General features: G+C 39.4%; 1 protein-coding gene across 6 annotated transcripts in view; it reads left to right on the top strand.

The window, feature by feature from the left end:
• CREBBP (CREB binding protein) overlaps positions 1–20,096 on the top strand; it is a 97,182-nt gene that overhangs the window by 57,376 nt on the left and 19,710 nt on the right. For 3 of the 6 annotated variants that reach the window (XM_065684123.1, XM_065684121.1, XM_065684118.1), the window contains 11 exons: positions 2,135–2,327; positions 2,462–2,515; positions 3,726–3,850; positions 4,445–4,633; positions 6,116–6,535; positions 7,170–7,349; positions 7,579–7,765; positions 13,491–13,609; positions 13,744–13,983; positions 14,469–14,557; positions 19,970–20,050. In XM_065684123.1, coding sequence (XP_065540195.1) covers positions 2,135–2,327; positions 2,462–2,515; positions 3,726–3,850; positions 4,445–4,633; positions 6,116–6,535; positions 7,170–7,349; positions 7,579–7,765; positions 13,491–13,609; positions 13,744–13,983; positions 14,469–14,557; positions 19,970–20,050 — 1,877 coding nt within the window. The remainder of the gene's footprint in view (positions 1–2,134; positions 2,328–2,461; positions 2,516–3,725; positions 3,851–4,444; positions 4,634–6,115; positions 6,536–7,169; positions 7,350–7,578; positions 7,766–13,490; positions 13,610–13,743; positions 13,984–14,468; positions 14,558–19,969; positions 20,051–20,096) is intronic. The other 3 variants (XM_065684122.1, XM_065684120.1, XM_065684124.1) reach the window with 3 other exon arrangements.

Below are 20,096 nucleotides of genomic sequence, written 5' to 3'. Positions count from 1 at the left end.
TGTGTTTGTCCTTGTGTATAGGAAACAAGACACAGTTCCTGTTCTTGTTCATGATTTTTGCTCTGTCACCAAGGGGGTGCCAGTTCAAATCTATATTGCTCAGAAGGAGCAAACCCTGTTTGACATGTGGAGGACACTATTTCATTATGATACTGTGCTAATTTTGCCATAAAGGAACCACTTTCTGAAAGTTTTCATCTGGTAGAGACAATGTTAGTAGTGCCAGTCATCATAGCTAATGAGATCTTACCTGATCAGAATCTTGAAGTCCTTTCTTAAGTAAGGTAAGAGTATCTAAAGAGAGTAGTTAGTGTCATTTCGGGTGATAATCATCCAGTAAGACAGTAGCACTTAGGTGGCCCCCTCAGACCATCTCCCAAAAGAGCTGAAGATGGAGTTGAAGTTTATTTCCTAGAGGTAGATAAGCAGTGGCCATAGATGTAATGCTGCTGTTGTGTCAGTATTGGTCAGTGACAATATCATCTTCTCCTTGTGGCTACCAAGAGGTTGTTTAGCAAGGAAGACTTGAGTGTCATCACCCTCGATTGCCCTGACAGCTTTAGGAAACGAATTCAGAGAGAACAAGGATTTCATAGACGTACATATGCATCTAAATACGTTCTCAATAAGGATGAGCGTAGTAGACTTCTGTTTATGAAATTAAATGTCTTCTGACCTAGTGTGCTAGAGAAACACACAGATATATCTTCTTTATACCTGTTAAAACAGCTGTGAGAGTTTTATTGCCAGAAGTCTCTTTTATGGGAACGCATCTAATGTATTTGGCTTCAAGCAGCAAACTTGGAAGAATGTAATAACAAGGCCACATGGAATTGCATCTTTCTCTTGCAGGAGCATCCATTCCACTTTAACATTGAAAAACAGATTAGTATGAGGCATGATTGTAAGCAATTGTTTTATTACATACTATATGGTTTTAGTATGATGTGCTCCTTGGAGCACATTGTTTTTTCAGGAATCTTTACAGTGTGGATGTAGCACAACATTACATTTACAAGTAGGCAGTTGAGCCAGTAGGGGGGAAGGGACTGTAGTGCTTTTAAATTAGACAGCCAACAGTGTCTGCACTGATGGATTTTTGAGACACTTGGAGGAGGTAAGTGACCTAAACCCAAAGCTTTGTATTGCCGTTCTGGACTTCTTTAACAAGGTTGATGAGAAATCCCTATCTCCTGTTAAATTTTCTGAAATGGACTCAATCCTAGTGTAATAAAATCTAATTTTGGGGAAAATTGGATGAAGATGAAAGGATTGTGGGACAGGCATCACTCAACCTTTGCTCCATGTAACACTGGGGTTTAAGAGTATAGGTGATCCCACAAAAAAGAAACATAGTCTTGAGGGTTTGAGGGGGTTTTATGCCTTTAACAGGTGTATAATCTCATGCACTTAATTGCTGGACGTGCATCTGCAAACAAGCAAAACTGTCTGTCTTGCTGTGCACTGTGACTGTCTTATTTGATCTCTTGTCAGTGTGGATTGAGTAAAATGGATTTTTCATCTCATACCAGTGTCATGTTTAGTTGTCTGTGCCTGTGGACTATTTTTCACTGATTTTCTCCATTCCTCTGGGGTTTTGTCTGATTTTTGTTTATTCCCTGCAATGACTGTCAGTAGTCAGATTCCTTAGTAAAAGAGTGGTTCCTTTCTATATGTAAAAATTGGTCTGTCCTTAACACCTGTCTCCTGAAGTGCAATTAGTCTGTGTTGCTGGAAATGTATTTTTCTTCTGTCTGTGGAAATATTTATTGTGAATATAATGTTTAAAAATAATTTAACACTTGGAACCTTAATCACAGCTTCATCCAAGCAAGAGATTCTACAGTCTTCTCCTTTGTTTACTAATCTACTCAGAGTAGGTCTGAAGGATAGCCATAAAGCCAAGTCTTATATATATAGGGGTTTGGTTTTTTTTCTTCCTTTGCTGCAGTAAAGCAGTGATGAGACTTTTTAGAATTCTGTTAAATTGAAACAGAAATATTTATTTTTCAAATAGGCAGGTGTAGACATTACAAAACCTAAACCAGGTGATGTTATTCTGGTAGACTACATGAGTTCTGCTGCTGCTTTTATACTTGCCGCTGAGTACTATTTTTTAATTTCTCTCTTGTAGGATGAATACTATCATTTATTAGCAGAGAAAATCTATAAGATCCAGAAGGAGCTAGAAGAGAAACGGAGATCTCGTCTTCACAAACAAGGGATGTTGGGGAATCAGCCAGCCTTACAGAGCGCAGGCCCTCAGCCCCCTGGCATCCCACAGGTAGCTGCTGCCATGGGCCAGGCACAGCCCGTGCGGCCGCCCAGTAAGTACTTTTGCAGGATGTACTTGTGCATCTCACCTGTAGCTCTGCAGTTTGTGTGCTTGGGCTCTCATGCTAATCCTGAGTTAATAGTTTAAGTTGGGCTTTTTTCTGACCATTCTTCTGTTGTGTTGCAGATGGGCCTATGTCCATGCCAACTGTGCCTATAAGTCGAATGCAGGTTTCTCAAGGTATCTGTTTTCCTCTCTATATACAATTTATGGGTTCAAAATAATTGTTAGGGGGAAAAGCTGATCTTCTGTTTTTCTTATGCAGTTGGGGTGAGGAGAGCTACTGGCTCTCCCTTCTTATTTCTGCATCAATCTTTATTATTTTTCTGTGGTAGGAACTGTCTTGGTGCTGTGTTGTTTTAAGAACTGGCAATATGTACCCAAAATTTTGCTAGCAATTGCGAAGTAATTTCAGAAAGAGGAGAGCACAAGCACAAATACAGTGGACAATTTCATTTAAAACACCGTAAAGGGGCAGGAGGAGGGAGATTTTGGCATGTTTTCATCAGTTAAGTAGCCAAAAATACACCTGTAGCTGGAAACTTAGCACTTTAATCCTAGAGTATGTACAACTAATAGTGTCCTTTCTTGGTTTCTGATGCAAAGTGAGTCTAAAAGAGCCTTGTAGCTTGTTTGTAGTGCTCATGGCTAGCCATTGCTCATTTAGCCTTCTCTGGGCGGGCTTTTTTTCTCTGAAAAATGAAACCCTGTGACTTTTAGGTGCTTCAGTTTGTTCCAGTTGCCTTATTTTTTGAATCAGAGTTAGTGTAAGTTGAAACTTGTGTTGAAATGTCCTTGAAGTTACATCCTTTTAAAATGCATTTCAGTAGGAGAAAAAGTTGATAGCATGTATAGCTCAATTATTTATTTACACATTTATTACTAATAGACAAGTTTGGAGGGGTTTTTTGAGTGGTTAAATGTTTTGTATAAAAAGCACAACACCCATTAAGCATATTACTAGCTTCTGTCCTGAGTTGCCTTCATATATACAAGATGCGTTTTTATTATATTTACTTCAACCATTTCAGTGAGCCCTCACTAAGACATTGCTGTTTCAAAGCAAATGCCTGATTTTAAGAAATCATCCCAGGGTATCATTTACACATAGCATCCTGTCTTTGCACGTCATCCCCACCTTTCATCTTCTGCATTTTAATTTTCAACCAAAAATTATATTTCACCTTAACTGGTATTCCTCTAAATCCCTCTTGCATCCTGATTTGTCTCTTAAGCAATTTGTCTCTTAATTTGAACAAAATTAAAAGAAAAAGGAAAGTGTAGGGCAGTCAAACTTCAGTTATAATAAATGTTAACTTCATAATAGAGTATACATGCGTAAATTCTGATGACTTGCTCCTAATGAATTGTTTTGGGGATGCATTTGCAGGAATGAATCAGTTTAACCCCATGTCCATAGGGAATGTACAGATGCCACAAGCACCCATGGGACCCCGTGCAGCTTCTCCAATGAACCACCCTGTACAAATGAACAACATGAGCGCCGTTCCTGCGGTTTGTACTTCTTATTACTAAGTTCCTTTCAAAACTGGTTGATTACATTTTAGGGGTGTTAATACTGTTCTGAAAGGGCCATGTCATAGAGTGGTACTGTAAATTGTAGGGTAATTTCATGGAAATGGACAGAGTCTGTCAGGCTTTTATTGAGGCAAAGCTACAAAACAAAACAACCAAACCAAAACAACTTTAGAGAGGTAGATACCAGAGATGAAATAATCTCCAGCAGTTTGTGCATGAGGATGGTTCTTTCAGAAACTCTTTGCATTTTATATATGTTCTTTATTCCTCTATTAAAACATGGTTTTATTCTTTTTATTCTGGATTATCTTCCTTAGCTCAGAGAACAAAGCAGAGTTAGCACTCTTAGTAGAGTTTTGAATATTACCTCTTTGAAAAGAACTTCATCATGAATACCATGGAACAAATGCTAGTTATATGCATATGCCCATTTTCACTTGATTTACTGAAATCAATTTTCTTTTTATTTTTTTTGCCCTATCTTTTGGTTGATTACATTGAGGGTATTTTCTTTTGTCTTCCTACACAATACTAAATGGCAATATCCTTAATTTGGGTGTTACTTTTTAGATGGCAATGTCTCCTTCCCGAATGCCTCAGCCACAGAACATGATGGGAGCTCATTCCAACAATATGATGGGTCAGGCTCCTACCCAGAACCAATTCCTGCCCCAGAATCAGTTTCCAGCATCCACTGGAGCTATGAATGTGAACAATGTGGGCATGGGTCAATCAACAGCCCAGGCTGGGGTGGCACAGGTGAGATATTTTTTCTATTGCTTGAGTTAACTCTAATTACTTTGTTCTAATTTATTTAATTTATGTCTGTTTGTTTATATTTATATATCCATTGTTCATTGTAGTCATCCCTGACTTTGGGGGATACTGGGTGACACTTGCCTTCTTCATAAGCTCTTGTATTACTTATTTGCGTATGCTAACTGGGGGGCAGTGCCCTGTAATTTCACATTTAAATTCTAAAAAAATGCATGCTGATGAGATTTTTAGGGGGAAAAGTTAGTTCATGGGACGTCTGTGAGCATATGCTTTTATCTTTGTGTGGACCTGAGTAGCTAGACTCTAAATCAGGAATTGCAACAAAGTGGTTATTGAAGATCTTTCAAAGTTTATTTTAACTTTTCTGCTTCTGAGGAGAAAACTGGGGGGTTTATGTAACATTTTTCTGTTAACAGCAGTGGTCAGTGAAGTAGCAGCTGTGCTTATGATGCTGAAGTATATGCTTTTCCACAGGAGAGGCTTGTTTTTTTTAACTTGGAGTTCTAGTAATTTAGGTTAGTTGGGACCTCCAGAGTTCTCTGGTCAGTCCCATCGTCAAATGAGAGAGAACTGAGATTACAGAGGGCTCTGTTGAGTCAAGTATGGAATATGTGCGGGATGGAGCGTCTACAATTTCTTGGGCCATGGCTCACTTTTTTGACCACTTTTGAGGTGAACGTTTTTTTCCTAATGCACTTAGTTCAATAAAACTGACTCTATACGGGCAATATAGAACTATATTTAAATTTGAAAACTCATCTGTAGGAACATTAATTGATTTGGATTCAAGTAAGAAGTACATTTAGGGATAAGAATATTCTTTTTTTATTGCTAGTTATCTGATGCAATCTTTAGTAAAATGTACTAAATGTAAAATAGTAAATGTAGTTTTAAAGTCTGTGCACATCCAGAATACATTATTGTTGCTGTTCTGAAAAACAAATGCAAGGTTTTCTTAAGCATCTGGAGTAGTCTAATTAGAAATTAAAAGAAAAAAAAAAACACAGAAAAACACACACCACCTTTTAAGTGTTGCACTGTGCACAGGGCAGGCATTAAATAAGTTGAACTGTCTCCTAAAGCAGGGCTGCTCTAGAGACCTGGCCTAAAATGTGTATTTGCTTGAAAACTTTTGTGTGCAAAACCTGACCTTTCCCCAGCTAATGACATGATTTAGAGCTTTTCTGCATGTGGGTTTCTTTGTTACTCAGAGATGGTGAGGATTCCCTCTCTGTGCCAGTGGAATTAACATGAAAAGGTGTGCATGGCACATCTAGGTCTAGGAGCAGGGTCTTTGACTAAGCGCTAATGAAAATGATTAGAGAAATCAGAGCATAGGCATTTGCAGTAGTAGCATTTGCATATACCTGGTCTCACATTTATGTTTAGGGATTCTGTTAAAGGCTTCAGTGCTTTCTCAGAATTTTTGGAGTCACGTGTCTGTAACACAGTCTCTCTTTCTAGCAGGGGCAGGTTCCCAGTGCTGCTCTTCCAAACTCCATGAACATGCTAGGACCACAGAGTGGGCAGTTACCGTGTCCACCAGTGACCCAGCCACCTCTACATCAGACTACACCTCCTGTGTCCACGGCTGCTGGGATGCCACCTATCCAGCACCAAACATCAACAGGCATGACGACTCCTCAGCCAGCAGCGCCCACTCAGCCATCAACACCAGTCTCATCTTCAGGACAAACACCAACACCGACTCCGGGTTCTGTTCCAAATGCGACACAGACACAAAGCACACCTACAGGGCAGACTGCCGCACAGGCTCAAGTCACACCGCAACCTCAGACCCCGGTTCAACCCCAGTCTGTGCCAACCCCACAGCCATCTCAGCAGCAGCCAACATCTGTGCAGGCACAGCCACCTGGCACTCCAGTAAGTACCAGCTAGTTGCATTTTTCTTGTCTAGTGACATTCCACAAAAGTTCACCCTACGTATAGCACCATGTCGTGAATGTGTAGAGCCTGTAGTTGTCAATAGTAGCTTGTGTTAGACCAAAGGGTTCATTATAGAGATGTGTAAAAATGTGTGTGTTCAGATGTTCTCAGTATTGTTTGAAGGAGGGGGGTGCCTTAAATGACTTTGAACTGCTCAAAATTAAAATTGCAGCAGTGTGCAGAAAGATGAGGTATAACAGGCCTGACGTTATATTTGGCCTTAATCAGAATTGATCTTGTCCGATCGTGAGATTTGCATAGGGTTTTTTTTTTTTCTTCTAAGAATCAGTCAGGATGAATGCACGTTTCAAGGGATGTACAGTGTTTTACTGGGCAGGTGTCTTCTCTGTAAAAGAAGCCACTTTTGGGGCAGAATTCTTCCTTGGCTTCTCCTCCGTAAAGCAGAGTTATTAAATGTGGGATATCGAAACCTGGCTACAGTAAGCTCCTGTATCCATGTTCTGCACTGTTTTAGAATATCATCTCATGTCTCTTTTGTGCTGTTCATTTTTAGTAAAGGAAAATATTTCTATATATGCAGTGTCTTTCTTTTGTACTGTTTTTACAACAGCTATCCCAGGCAGCAGCTAGTATTGATAACAGGGTCCCCACTCCTGCCTCAGTTGCTAGTGCTGATACGAATTCCCAGCAACTAGGACCAGATGCACCAATGCTAGAAAGCAAATCAGAAGTTAAAACTGAAGAAACTGAGCCAGAGACTAGTGAGACACAAGTGGAAGCTAAGACTGAGGTAAATGAGATTCTATACAGCTTAACTGAAAGCAGTGATAGATATAAAAGCACTTAATAATGTGTCTGAATTGGTGAGCTAAGGGGTGAGAGGACTGTAGTTACTGGAAAGTAACTGTCCTGAGGAAAGCCATGGATGGAGAGTGCTTCAACAATCTCAAACTAATATTTTGATGTCTGAAGTTTGGATTGTAGATTTAATAGTACATCTTGTTGCATCCTTTCTTAAGGTGGAGGAGGATTTACAAGGACTTTCACAAACAAAAGAAGAAACAGATGGAACAGAACTGAAACAGGAGCCAATGGAAATAGAAGAGAAGAAGCCTGAAATAAAAGTGGATGTTAAAGAGGAAGAGGAGAGCAGCAGTAATGGAACCACTTCACAATCCACATCGCCATCTCAGCCCCGCAAAAAAAGTATGTGCATGAAAACTGTGTTTTTCTTGTGTATTTAGGTTTTACTAGCATTAGTTTTCCACAGTCTCAGCAGCTGCTGGGATGTCTGTTTTGCACATGTGTTCCAACATGTGGAGCTCTAGATCAGTACTCTAGCTTGGTTTTGAAAGTAGGATTCTTTTAATGTTACATGAATCATGGGGTTAAAAGCATGTCATTGTGGTCTTGATCACAGCAGTCTTCTCACAGACTCCAGTTTCTGCTCAGAAGACCAGGACAGTGATTACTGGAGAATTATGTATATAAATCTCTCCCTGTACATCTTGACCAGCGTCTTTCAGGGGAGCTCAGCATAGATAAGGGTGCTCTCAGTAACCAAGAATACCTGTTGGTCTGCTTTTCCATTAGAGGATGCACACACTGCCCTCATACTGGGTTTCAGCATTCACTTTTCTGGGAGTCTGGTGCTTAAACTCCACTCTTCAATCTGTATTCCTGCAAGGCTTGACTGCTGCAACAGACTGAAACTTTTTTTAAGGTCCTATATCATTTTCAGTGTAGCGTTCATTTGAAAGTTTTCTTCTCAGAAGTGGTTAGGTCAGTAGTCTCCTCAGTTAATCTACAGTGTCAGCGTAAGGTTAGGTGTGGGTGTCTGTATTATGTATTTTTCCAAAGGAAACTTGATGGCATTACAGATTTTGAATGGACTTACGTAAATGATTGCATGCCCTGTGTTAATAAGAAATAAATGTATAAGATTGTTAAAACAGGCAGAAATAAATTACTTCTCATGCAGGCTTTGTGGGAGCCTGCAAGGTTAAATTTTTGGATTCAAAAAACTTAGCTGTTTGCAGACCTCTGTGTCTTGGCATCCACATTCTTGAGATGATGTTTTCTGTGGGTGGTTTTTAGTTTTTGACCAAAGGTAAGCTTCCAACATGCTGCGAATGTCAAAAAAAAAGAGTGGTGATCTATTTAATTACCTTTTCTTTTTCTTCCTTCTTTATTTGAAAAGGAAGATGCATATAACTATATTAGAAGACCATTACATGTGCAAGCTTTCCAAAATGTGATCAAGTAATCATAAGGTTTAAAAGTTTATGCAGCTTGAATCTTGATCTCCTGTATATGCTTTAAGTTGCATTTAGTTATTAAGCATAGTACTTTTATGACAAAATGCTATAAAACACATTTTTCTGTAGATGGTGTTTTCAGTTTGTAGCACAGTGGGCCGGCCAAATGAGAGTATGCTGCAGAACTAACTGGCAGAGCCTGTTTCATGCAAAATGTAACATAGGGAGTTGAAAGCTTATTAGCATTTATAAACCAGTTATATTCCCAGTGGAAAGAATCACTGCTGCTTGTTAGGAGTGCACTTGCAAGCAAATTGAGGCGAGAGGTAGAAAGAGGAAAGTCCTTGCAGAATTAGTCCGTGGAAGTTGCGCTGTGTCCTTCTGCTGATTCAGTCTGGGTTACTGCAAATTTCCAATGCCTCATTTAGTAATGCAGTTTTATCTTGGAAATAGTGTCACTAAGTAACCATGTAGTATAGTACATGTGCAGTGTGAGCAGGTACAACCATATACACAGCTTTAAATGGTGACATTTTTCTCACCAACTAGTTTGTCCAACTTCAATAGAGCATTTGTATTAAAATGCTAAATAAGAGTTATTTGAGGGTAAATACTGTGAAGCATGCTTAAGGGTTACGTGATATTTTAAAACTGCTTATGAGACTCGTGGATTTTTGCATGGGTTACAGAAGTGCTGGAAACTTTTCTTCGTTCCCCTGAATCCAGATTCATGAGGCTCACCCCAAAGTAACTTGGGATGTAGCAGGTACACGCTGCAGCTATGAAGGGGAAGGCTCACAGCTGGAGATGTCAGAGAGTGCATGCTCTAACATAGCTTAGCAGGTTATATCATGATATGTTAATGTTTGAAAGGGTTCACCTGGACCTCATTGGATTGTTTTTCTGGGTACAGGTGGCTTTAGTTGTGGAGGTGGAATCTCATCTGTTTATACCAACCACCCAGGTGTACTGAACTCCATTGGCTTGGCTGTGTTCATTTAATACAACTAGTTTGTAACCCGACTGAAGTGATGGGGAATACTGTATGGGCTAGAAAACAGACCAAGATAATACTGCTGAGATACTGGTCTGCTCAGTTCACTTACACATGAATTTTTGTAGTTGAGCTTTTTTGGAGAATTGCAGACATCCCTTCAGCAGGCTTCGCTTCCTCATCAAGGATTTGCCTTCATAAATGCAGGCAACCAGACCCTTTTGAATTCAGCCATTGGCTTGGTTTTGCTTTTTTCCCCTGCATACCTAATGTGAGCAAGAAAGGAATGGACTTGGTTTCTTGCCTGTTCCCTTGCGAAAGAAACAGGATGGTACTCATCTGAGTGGCTTCTGTCTCCTCGTCATAGGTGTCTACCTTAGTTTGACATCCCAAGATTAGTTTTACTGGTTTCTTCCCTTCTTTATAAGACGTAATAATACAAAACCTGCAAGGAATCAGTTTGGGAGGGGTATTCAGGTGTATTGTCCTTACTGTTTTGAAAATGTCTTCATCTTCCTTTACGAATTTTCTCACTTGGTAATTACAAGCAGGATTTTCTCTGAAAGAAATACAAATCTAAAAGGGTAGCATTAAGCTCTTCTCTGGCAGGTAATATAGAATCATAGAATAGTTAGGGTTGGAAAGGACCTCAAGATCATCTATTTCCAACCCCCCGCCATGGGCAGGGACACCTCACACTAAACCATGCCACCCAAGGCTTCATCCAACCTGGCCTTGAACACCGCCAGGGATGGAGCACTCACAACCTCCCTGGGCAACCGATTCCAGTGCCTCACCACCCTAACAGGAAAGAATTTCCTCCTTAGATCCAATCTAAACTTCCCCTGTTTAAGTTTTAACCCATTACCCCTTGTCCTGTCACTGCAGTCCCTGACGAAGAGTCCCTCCCCAGCATCCCTATAGGCCCCCTTCAGGTACTGGAAGGCTGCTATGAGGTCTCCACGCAGCCTTCTCTTCTCCAGGCTGAGCAGCCCCAACTTCCTCAGCCTGTCTTCATACGGGAGGTGCTCCAGTCCCCTGATCATCCTCGTGGCCCTCCTCTGGACTTGTTCCAGCAGTTCCATGTCCTTTTTATGTTGAGGACACCAGAACTGCACACAATACTCCAGGTGAGGTCTCACAAGAGCAGAGTGGAGGGGCAGGATCACTTCCTTCGACCTGCTGGTCACGCTCCTTTTGATGCAGCCCAGGACACAGTTGGCTTTCTGGGCTGTGAGCGCACACTGCCGGCTCATGTTCGTTTTCTCATCAACCAGCACCCCCAAGCCCTTTTCCGCAGGGCTGCTCTGAATCTCTTTTTCGCCCAATCTGTAGCTGTGCCTGGGATTGCTCTGCCCCAGGTGTAGGACCTTGCACTTGTCATGGTTGAACTTCATAAGGTTGGCATCAGCCCACCTTGCAATATGTTATCATGATTCAGGCAAAGATCGCATTTTCTTTTTTCCACCCACGCATCCAAGACAAAAATGAGTAACTGGATGCCAGGTCCTTGCAAAGATCATCCAGCTACCAGAGGAGAACCAAGAGCGTTTTAAGTTTGGAAAAGGATAGAGGGGAAAACAGAAACTTGTAAAATCTGTGTAGAAGGGAGGTCCTGTGATGAAACGTTACTAGTCGTATTCTTAAAGGCAGAGCAGCCTTTTTGCTTTTAAAGACAAAGACAACTTTTCATCATGTTTTTAGATTAAGTCATAAATCGAAATAATAACTGGGTTTTTATTTCTACTTTTTCAAACTTCCAGAATGAAAGTAGCTTGTAAGCTTTTATCATCAGAGATAATTGGGCTTCAAGGAACTTGGCAAAAGTTGTGCTGAGTCTTTGTAGTATGGATTTAAATTAAGATCGGATTTATTTGAAAGATACTGTAGCTTAGTGGTATGCTGTTACAGGGGTCGGTACAGGGAAAATTCTTAAAGAAATGTCAAGCAGTTAGCCAGAACAGATTATTAAAAGGTGCTTTTGACCTTTAAATTTTATTAAATAAAATAATTCAGATCAGATTATGAACTGCTTGAGCTAGAACAAGATGCTTCCAAAAGCAATACAGAATAATAATTCTCATGATTAGTATTTAATATTTCCTTCTGTTCTCAAGAATTCCATAATATGACTTAGTAGTTGTTCATAAAACTTTGAGAGTATACGATAGGGTTCCCTTCCTAGAAAGGTGCCAGCATACATGGTATTGATCAGTCTGGAAAAGAATGGCCACCTTGTGGGGACTGAGATTGTGGCAACAGCTGAAATGATCATCGAGTTGCATTCATTGTTGGTGTTGCCTCATCTCATTTTTAATCGGCTGAGTCCAAGTTTGGTAGTAGCAGCATAAGGTCTTGATATAACTGTAAGGCAGGCCCTTGCAGAAGCCCTTCTGGCAGCTTGCTTAGTCTTTTGTCATAATTTGGGTGGTATCTTGCCTGTTGTGTATGGGAGCAGCAATCTTTTCTCTCTCTTGAGGCAGTGCACTCAAATGGTCATACAGTTTTCATCCTGACAATTTCCAAGAACTGCAGCATTTACAAATGGCTATAAAAATTGAGAACGTAACCCTTCAAAACTTCTTCTGAGTAGTGTCAACTTAATTTCTTGTCTTGCTTTATTTTGTGTGTGATTTCGGTGAGTGTGGCTGACATGAAAAGACTTCTCTCAGAAATACCTCCCAAATGAAAAAGGAGGGGAAAAAAACCCCAAACTTCTTTTTAAATCATAGATTTTTAACCAGAAGTCACAAAAATCAATTTATATCTTGCCAACATAGCAGTTGAGTGACAGAAGCTATGATCAGCTTCGAAGGGGTCACTGTAGCCCTGTTGATTTAAGTGCTTTCAACAGAACTCCTAATTGTGCCATTTTCATGGTATCGTTCTTATTTCAGCCAGGTAGATAAATATTAGATGCCATCTTGCTTCCCTGTTTTTTTTTATTCTTAATAATAGGCATTATTTCCTATTTAAAGACTCTGTTCCTAAGGAAATAAATGTAATTACACCGCTGAGATGTTCAAAGAGCTCTCCAAGTTATCATTATTTTTCACAAAATGCATTGCCTTTCTTGTCCTTGTCATAGACTATTGAAAGAAATGTGGCTGTTGCCATGCCACTGTTGCCAAGTGGTTGTAATGATGCATATAAATCTGAAAGTATTAACACTTTAAAAATCAATTAACAGTGAAGCAGTTCAGGAACATTTGTATACTATGGCCAGGAAATTCCTATGCCAGCTATCAAGACATCTGGTTACTTTCTGTAGAGTTGGCTCTTGCCTTGGAAATAGCAAACAAGGTTAGAAAAGAGGGAGAGGAAAGTATGCTTCGTCTCTTCTCTGAAGTGCTGAGGTTCATCCACGTTAAAGCAACTGAATTAATTTGGTTCTGGATAAGTACTTCTTTTTATGTGCTAGAATATATATCATTATCAACTACAGTTGTTCCTGCCTACTTATTCTGGGAATGTTACCTACTGTGATTTGAGTAAACAAAAGCTGTGCAGTAGCCTCTTGATTGTTTTACCTCTAATCAGCTATGTAGATCAGGAAATCCCTTTAAAGATTTTTATGCTAACATAGTTCTTCTTTTTTTTTTTTTTTTTTTTTTAGGGGAGTCAAGAGGTTAAGAAATGCAGAAGGAAATTTTCTAACCTTTCTGACTTTCATTAACAGTTTTCAAACCTGAGGAGCTGCGCCAGGCTCTCATGCCTACCCTTGAAGCTTTGTACCGGCAGGACCCAGAGTCTCTACCTTTTCGACAGCCTGTAGATCCCCAGCTTTTAGGGATTCCGGTGAGTTGGCATTAAAAAAACCATAAAATGTTTGTGTGTTTTGTCTTTGCTCATATAAACGTTTTGTCTTTTCTGTTCAACATATGGTGAACAGTTGACATCTTAAAAATAAGGGGGTTTGTGTGTGTTTGAAGGACTACTTCGACATTGTGAAGAATCCTATGGATCTTTCAACCATTAAGCGTAAATTGGATACTGGGCAGTACCAAGAGCCCTGGCAGTATGTGGACGATGTTTGGCTGATGTTTAACAATGCCTGGCTCTACAATCGCAAGACTTCCAGGGTCTACAAGTTTTGCACTAAACTTGCAGAGGTGTTTGAACAAGAAATTGATCCTGTTATGCAGTCACTTGGCTACTGTTGTGGGCGCAAGGTATGTATTCCATGGGTGGAGTTGTATCCTTCCCAAGAACTTGGCTTGATTAATGAAATAAAACATGAGCTTTGTAGACTCTTAAAAAAAATTGAAGTAGTGAATGAAAGGTTTGCTAGAAGTTTGGCTTTATTATTAACATGCTAAAAACTAAAAAAGGTAGACAGCATCCTTCTTGCTGCTATCCTATTATTATTGTAATTTTCTCCCTTGGAGAACACCTTTTTTGGTCATTAGCGACATTAAAATGCTTTGCTTGTTTCCCATTTCTGTTGCAATGAAGTAGGCAATTAGAGGGTCAACTCTTTAGCTTACATAGTTAATAATTGCAATTAAGAAAGCTGTGCTAATGCATTTGCAATAGTTTGAAAGAGCTTGTTAAACATAATATGTTACGATGTCTGTAAGCATCAGGTTTGTCTAATAGATACTTGATTAACATAAGATTATATTTTAAAGCTTCTTTTCTCACTGTTGTTTTGCAGTATGAGTTTTCTCCACAGACATTGTGCTGCTATGGCAAGCAGCTGTGTACTATTCCTCGTGATGCTGCCTACTACAGTTACCAGAATAGGTAAGTCCATGATGGTTTTATTCTTCCCCCGCCTTTTATTCAGGAAGTGAGATCCTTTGAGTTCTCTGCACATATGGAAGAGAAGGATTATTAACTTTCTTTCCTTTGTCAGCCCAGTCAAGAAAAAGTTACTTATATATCTTTGCATGCTGTCCTTTTGCAAGTGACCCCATAGTTTCCTGTGCTGCAGTTTGATACTCACTGTTCCTAAGTAGTTGCTTTTATTTAGGATACACCATACATCATGTAAGTGGAAGTGAATTTGTCCATGTTTTCCACAAAATGAGTAGCAGGGTGCTGAAGGAAAAAGGGTGGAATTGCACAAAGGCACTGAGAAATCATGTTACCTTGTTCTGGGGGAAATGTAAAAAAGTACATAGGTTTGTGCTTGTCAGAATTAGTGTCAGAATTTGCAAAGTAAGGGATATAGTGATTGATTGCAAGACTTATATTTTCTGTTGCTAGTTAGTACTTAATTTCTATTTAAGTTAGCATTGAAAACTACCCAGAGACTCCTGAGAAGCTGTGACAACAATTGTCTCTTATTTCTTAATTAGTATTAGGGTTTGGTATTTGTACAATTATTAAACAATTGTACATTATAAGACTAATTTTCCACTTAGTGCTTAAATCAACAGTGCTGTAGTAACAAAGTAAACTTAGAACTTGGCTTTGGTTTTGGTTTCCTAGATAATGTTTCCCCTCCCCAAATACAAACCATAAATGGGCTGACACTCAAACTTCCTTTTCCCTGTTTGAAACAAAGTTATGAATTACTTTCCATAGGCTTGGCAGGCTATAAGTTTTGCCAATTTCAAAGGGCACGGCAGGCTGTTGTCTGACTAAAGTTAGAGAATTGATTTGGACAGTCAGTGCTTGCATTTATTCTCTCTAAGGCAATCCCTACATCACCAAACATGCTGTAAGATTGTGCAAGACTGTTGTGTACAACCTAGCTGAAGCAGCACAGTGTGGGAGATGAAGACGTCATCTTAAATTGTATGCTGTGTTTTAGGTGGCCATTGTGAGGCAGATGCTACTGACATGGAGGAATGTAAATTCTTGAGATCTCATAAAAGGTTTTATACAGCCACTGTTAATTCTGAAAATAGTCTGGGCAGAAATAAATCAATTAAAATGCATTTAAAGAGATATTGCTCAATAATGGAAGTGGGGGAAAAATAACCCTTAAATACCAGCTTTTAAGTGGTAGAATTTCAAATACTTTCCATGTTATGCACCAGGTAGTGCTGTATTTGAAAAGCAGCTTCATGAATAATTGAAGGAGTCAATTTAAGGTTTTTTCTGTTATATTTTTCCTGTTAAAGTCAGTGTTTAATCATATGTATTACTGAGTGGAAGGCAGTATTGGTTGCTAGCAAGTACAGGCTTGATGGAGCAGTGGGCTTCTCTGTAATCAGCAATGCAATGTTTCAGTTTCCTACCTGTTACAAATGTGATAGCCCATTTACACTGAGTTTAGTCTAAAAGGGTAGTAATAAAAAGGAGGTGATTTGTCTTAAGTGTCAGTAGGCCAGTAGCAGAACAGAAGTAGGTGTAGATTTCTGTTGTTCCAGATGTTGTGAGGAAGGGTTGAGTTTGTGGATTTAGGGTGGGTTTGGCTTGGGGTGGTATGAGGTTTTTCTTTTGGGCCAACTAAATCAAGTGATACATGGGGTTTTTGGGTTGGGTTTTTTTGTTTTGGGGTTTTTTTTTTTTTCAGAAAATATTTCTAAAGCTCAATCACCGTATTTTTAAGTGTGCATTTGGACTGTCGGATCATAGAAAGCCCTTACTCATCAGATGTATTGCTCTAAAAGTCAAAGTAACTGTTTCCTGTGATAGTGATCTTCAGATCTTAGTTTTTTCATAACCAAGTAGCACATTAGTGAAAAACACATTCTGTTGTTCCAACAGATCTTTAACTGGTCAAATGTGTTTGACTTTTTCCATTTGCAGAACAGACAAAATGGGGCGTTCTTCAAGTTCAGTGTATCTCATACCTAAATTACAACTAGTAGGCACCACAGAATAAGTGAACTCTGGTACTACAGTTCAGTAATTAAAAGTTAATTTTTTTGTACAGAACTGCTGGGCTTCTATAGTAAAGCAGAAGTTTAGGTTAAGTGTTCAGAAAATACACTTCATATGTGACTATCCAGTTGAGAACGCCGATTGGTTTTTCATATCAGTACTAACATCCAATTACTAACTTGTAATTAAGTGCATTCAATGGAAATTCTATCTGGAAATTCACCTGTTAATGCAGAGATTGAGCATTTTCTGGCCTTTGGTATGGAACCATACTGTTACTCTTTGATAAATGGGAATTAGTCATCTGAACAGTCTGCATTTGAAAAGTTTTTTGGTTTTGATGTGTTGCAGTAAGTACATTCTTCAGATTTTCTGCGACACTTTTAACTAGAATACTGTATGCTTTGGGGTTTGCTGAGTATTTCTAGTGACATGCAAAAGTCGGTGATTTACAAGCAAGCCTCCGTTTCTGAGAGTCCATATTCATAATAAGTTACAGCTATTTCACCTTGGTTATTTTATGGACAAATGTTCATGATCTTTAGGTGACTCATTTTCACTCTATTTCAATTTTTATTTCCTCATTTTAATATCATGCGTTAAGTCTTGACTCTTGCTAGTGCTAAGGCTTTGGTTCTGCAGGATCTAGAATCCTGTGATCCTCTCTGGATCTGGAGCACATGCTTAACACACTGTGAAACCGAAGCTCTCATCCCTGCAAGACTGAGCTTGCTGCAGCATGAACAGAGGGCAAAATACCTGTGCCGGTGAAGCTAGTTGGAGTTCCGCAGTGTAACTTAAATCCAGTATCAAAGGCAACCTCATTGCTCAGTTTCATGAGTGCTTTCAAAGCCCATAAATTGTTCTGAAAATGGATCAGAATTAACCTTTTCTGGGATTGTTTAAATGTAGGAAAGTATTAACTATTAACAGGAGCCTTTACCATGGATTTTTCTGGTGTTTGGGAGGGTCCTTCTGTGTTTCAGTACTTCCCAATCTGACTCTTAAAAGGAGCAACCTGTTAGTAAGGAAAATAAGGTTTTTTAATTGAAGAAAAATCTAAAGAGGCATATTATAGAAAATTAAGGACATAGAATTTTATATTCTTTTACACACTGAACTTGTAATGTTTAGAGTTTGGGGTGGGTTTTTTTAATTATCAAACAATATTGTATCCATTTAGGTGTATGAAGTGAGTGTAGTTAGTGTAAATGAGTTTTGCAGTGTCAATATCAAGTCCTAAAATTATCTTGTAATATTGGTCTGTAACAACCATGATACATTTATCATTACAAATTATTACGAATTATTGGAATACTTTATTTTCCTCCTTGCATTGTTCTATTGCACTGTCAGCTCCAAAACGCTTGGTTTTCCCTGAGAGGGTGATGATCAAGCTGACCCAGAAGTCACTTGCAATTTAACTTGTGACAGGCTGGCAAGCAGCCGTCTGGGCAGGAAGCAGGGCATTTTAGCTCAATTGTTTGCTATCAAAGTTGCAGCTGCCCTTCTGGTGAGAATGCCTATGTGGATATGTCAGTATGGGCTGTATTAACTAGAATAAAATACACCTTTTTTTTCCTCTTCGTAGCAGTCGCACAGTAGAGGGAGCGTTCAGTGTGTTGCTGCATTTATGTGCTTCTTGGCTAGCAGGGTAGCTCTTCAAGCCTGAGCCAGCTGGCAGAGTTTTCAGAAGTTTTCAGGCTCTTGTAAATTATGCTGTGGTAACACAGACCTGGCTCCAGCCTGGGGAGGGCACAGATTGCTCTGCGGAGCATCTTTCCCTAATGCATCGAGTACTGCTGGAGGACCCGCTTCCGCTTGCTGCCCTGTGTCTCACAAGGGTTTAGAAACACGTAGTGGCGATGTGTGTGTCCCAGGAGGCAGTTCCATACATCTCAATAAGTGCCTGTAAATGGCTTCCGTGCCTCCAGAAAAGTACAGCCTTGGAGTTCTGTCACCTGGATTCCAGTAGTTTAACTGTATGAGTATGTGTTTGAAGGGGGAAGCCGCCTTTTTTATTAATCTCCATCCCTTAAGTTGTTGGTTCATTGTGACATTGAGTCTTGTTTGATGCTTTTTAAACTTGCCATTCTTACAGTTCTAGTGTTTGAGTACTAAAACTGCGTTTTACTGTGCTGCCGTTGCTGCTTATACTCTCTCACTCTTGATCCTCCATAAAGTTTTTATTTTGGCGATCCTTTGTGGCCTTCCTGCATTTTACAGCTCTGGCCTCTCTTTGTTACCTTTGTTCATGTGTGAATTCATATTCTTTCCAAACGTTTAGCCTCCTTTGTTTTCTTTTATTTTTAATGACCCAGACAACTTTGGTTCCAGTTCATCTGAAACAAACACACCTAAAACTCCCACCAAAATCCATGTAACTTTGATTTTATTTCTTTTTTTCAAATGCAGATTGTATTTTCATAGAGTTGTATTCCAGTTTACTCAGCTTGGTTTGTTAAACTGCAGCATTGGTTTTGCTGAGTATAACTTGGATTGGCTCTTGGTCTGGTGACCAAAAATTGTACCTAGCCTCATTCAATTTGTAAAACTTAATTCCACATCTTTAATGTACCCTGATAAATGTATGTATGTACAATATTTAATGTTGTTCACATATATACATGTACCTATATAGATAAATGGCTGGAAACTCTGACCCACAGTTGCATTTCTGTTAAATGTTTGTCTAGAGTATGGATTTGGTTTCATTTATATTAAAGAATATTAGCTGAGCAATTGGTCACATTTAATCTTATAGTCAAATAACTTTTTAATATTTTTATAGACTTTTTTCCTGCTTTTACAATTTTTACTGACAATCAGTAAATGCTTTCAGCATATTTTCTAATCACTTGAATCTGTAATAAATGTGTTCTTAAAGCTTTATGACAGGCTGTGTTTTTACCCAAAGGAAACTTGATCAGTCGCAAGCCTGGAATCAAAGAGCATTTTTTCCTAAGTAATGCAAATCAAATCCAAATTCTTAAATTTGAAGTCTATACAAATGTAGCACTTGGTAGCTACTTCATTAATCCTCCCCAAATTTTGAATCTGACACCCGACGACTTGTTAGTGATGTCTAAAATGAGACCGAATGCTAATCTGTGCTTTGCCTTGGCTTTCTGCTCTGTGTTGTCTTGGTGTTTGCGTTTTACCTCTTACGTCTGTGCTGTTTGTTCCCTCCCCTGTTCTCTAATCCTGCCCTCCCCTTCCCTCTGTTCCTTCTCATTGTCCACACTGACCCATCAATCAACCAACAACGCCCCCCCTTTCGTCGTGGTGATCTGCCCTGCTCTGGTTGGTGGCTCCGTGCTTGGGTGGCTGTATGTTGTGCTGGACCAGTTCACCCAAATATGGCCTTCTTGCTGACAGGTATCACTTCTGTGAGAAGTGTTTCACTGAAATTCAGGGGGAGAATGTCACCCTGGGTGATGACCCTTCCCAGCCTCAAACGTAAGTTGCTTCCTTTCTTCTGCATGCCATATTTTTAAATAGGAGG

The sequence above is a fragment of the Lathamus discolor genome, chromosome 6 (assembly GCF_037157495.1).
Source record: "Lathamus discolor isolate bLatDis1 chromosome 6, bLatDis1.hap1, whole genome shotgun sequence".
Classification (NCBI taxonomy): domain Eukaryota; kingdom Metazoa; phylum Chordata; class Aves; order Psittaciformes; family Psittacidae; genus Lathamus; species Lathamus discolor.
Note: the sequence above shows the minus strand (reverse complement) of the source record. Positions and strands in the feature narration are given on the sequence as shown.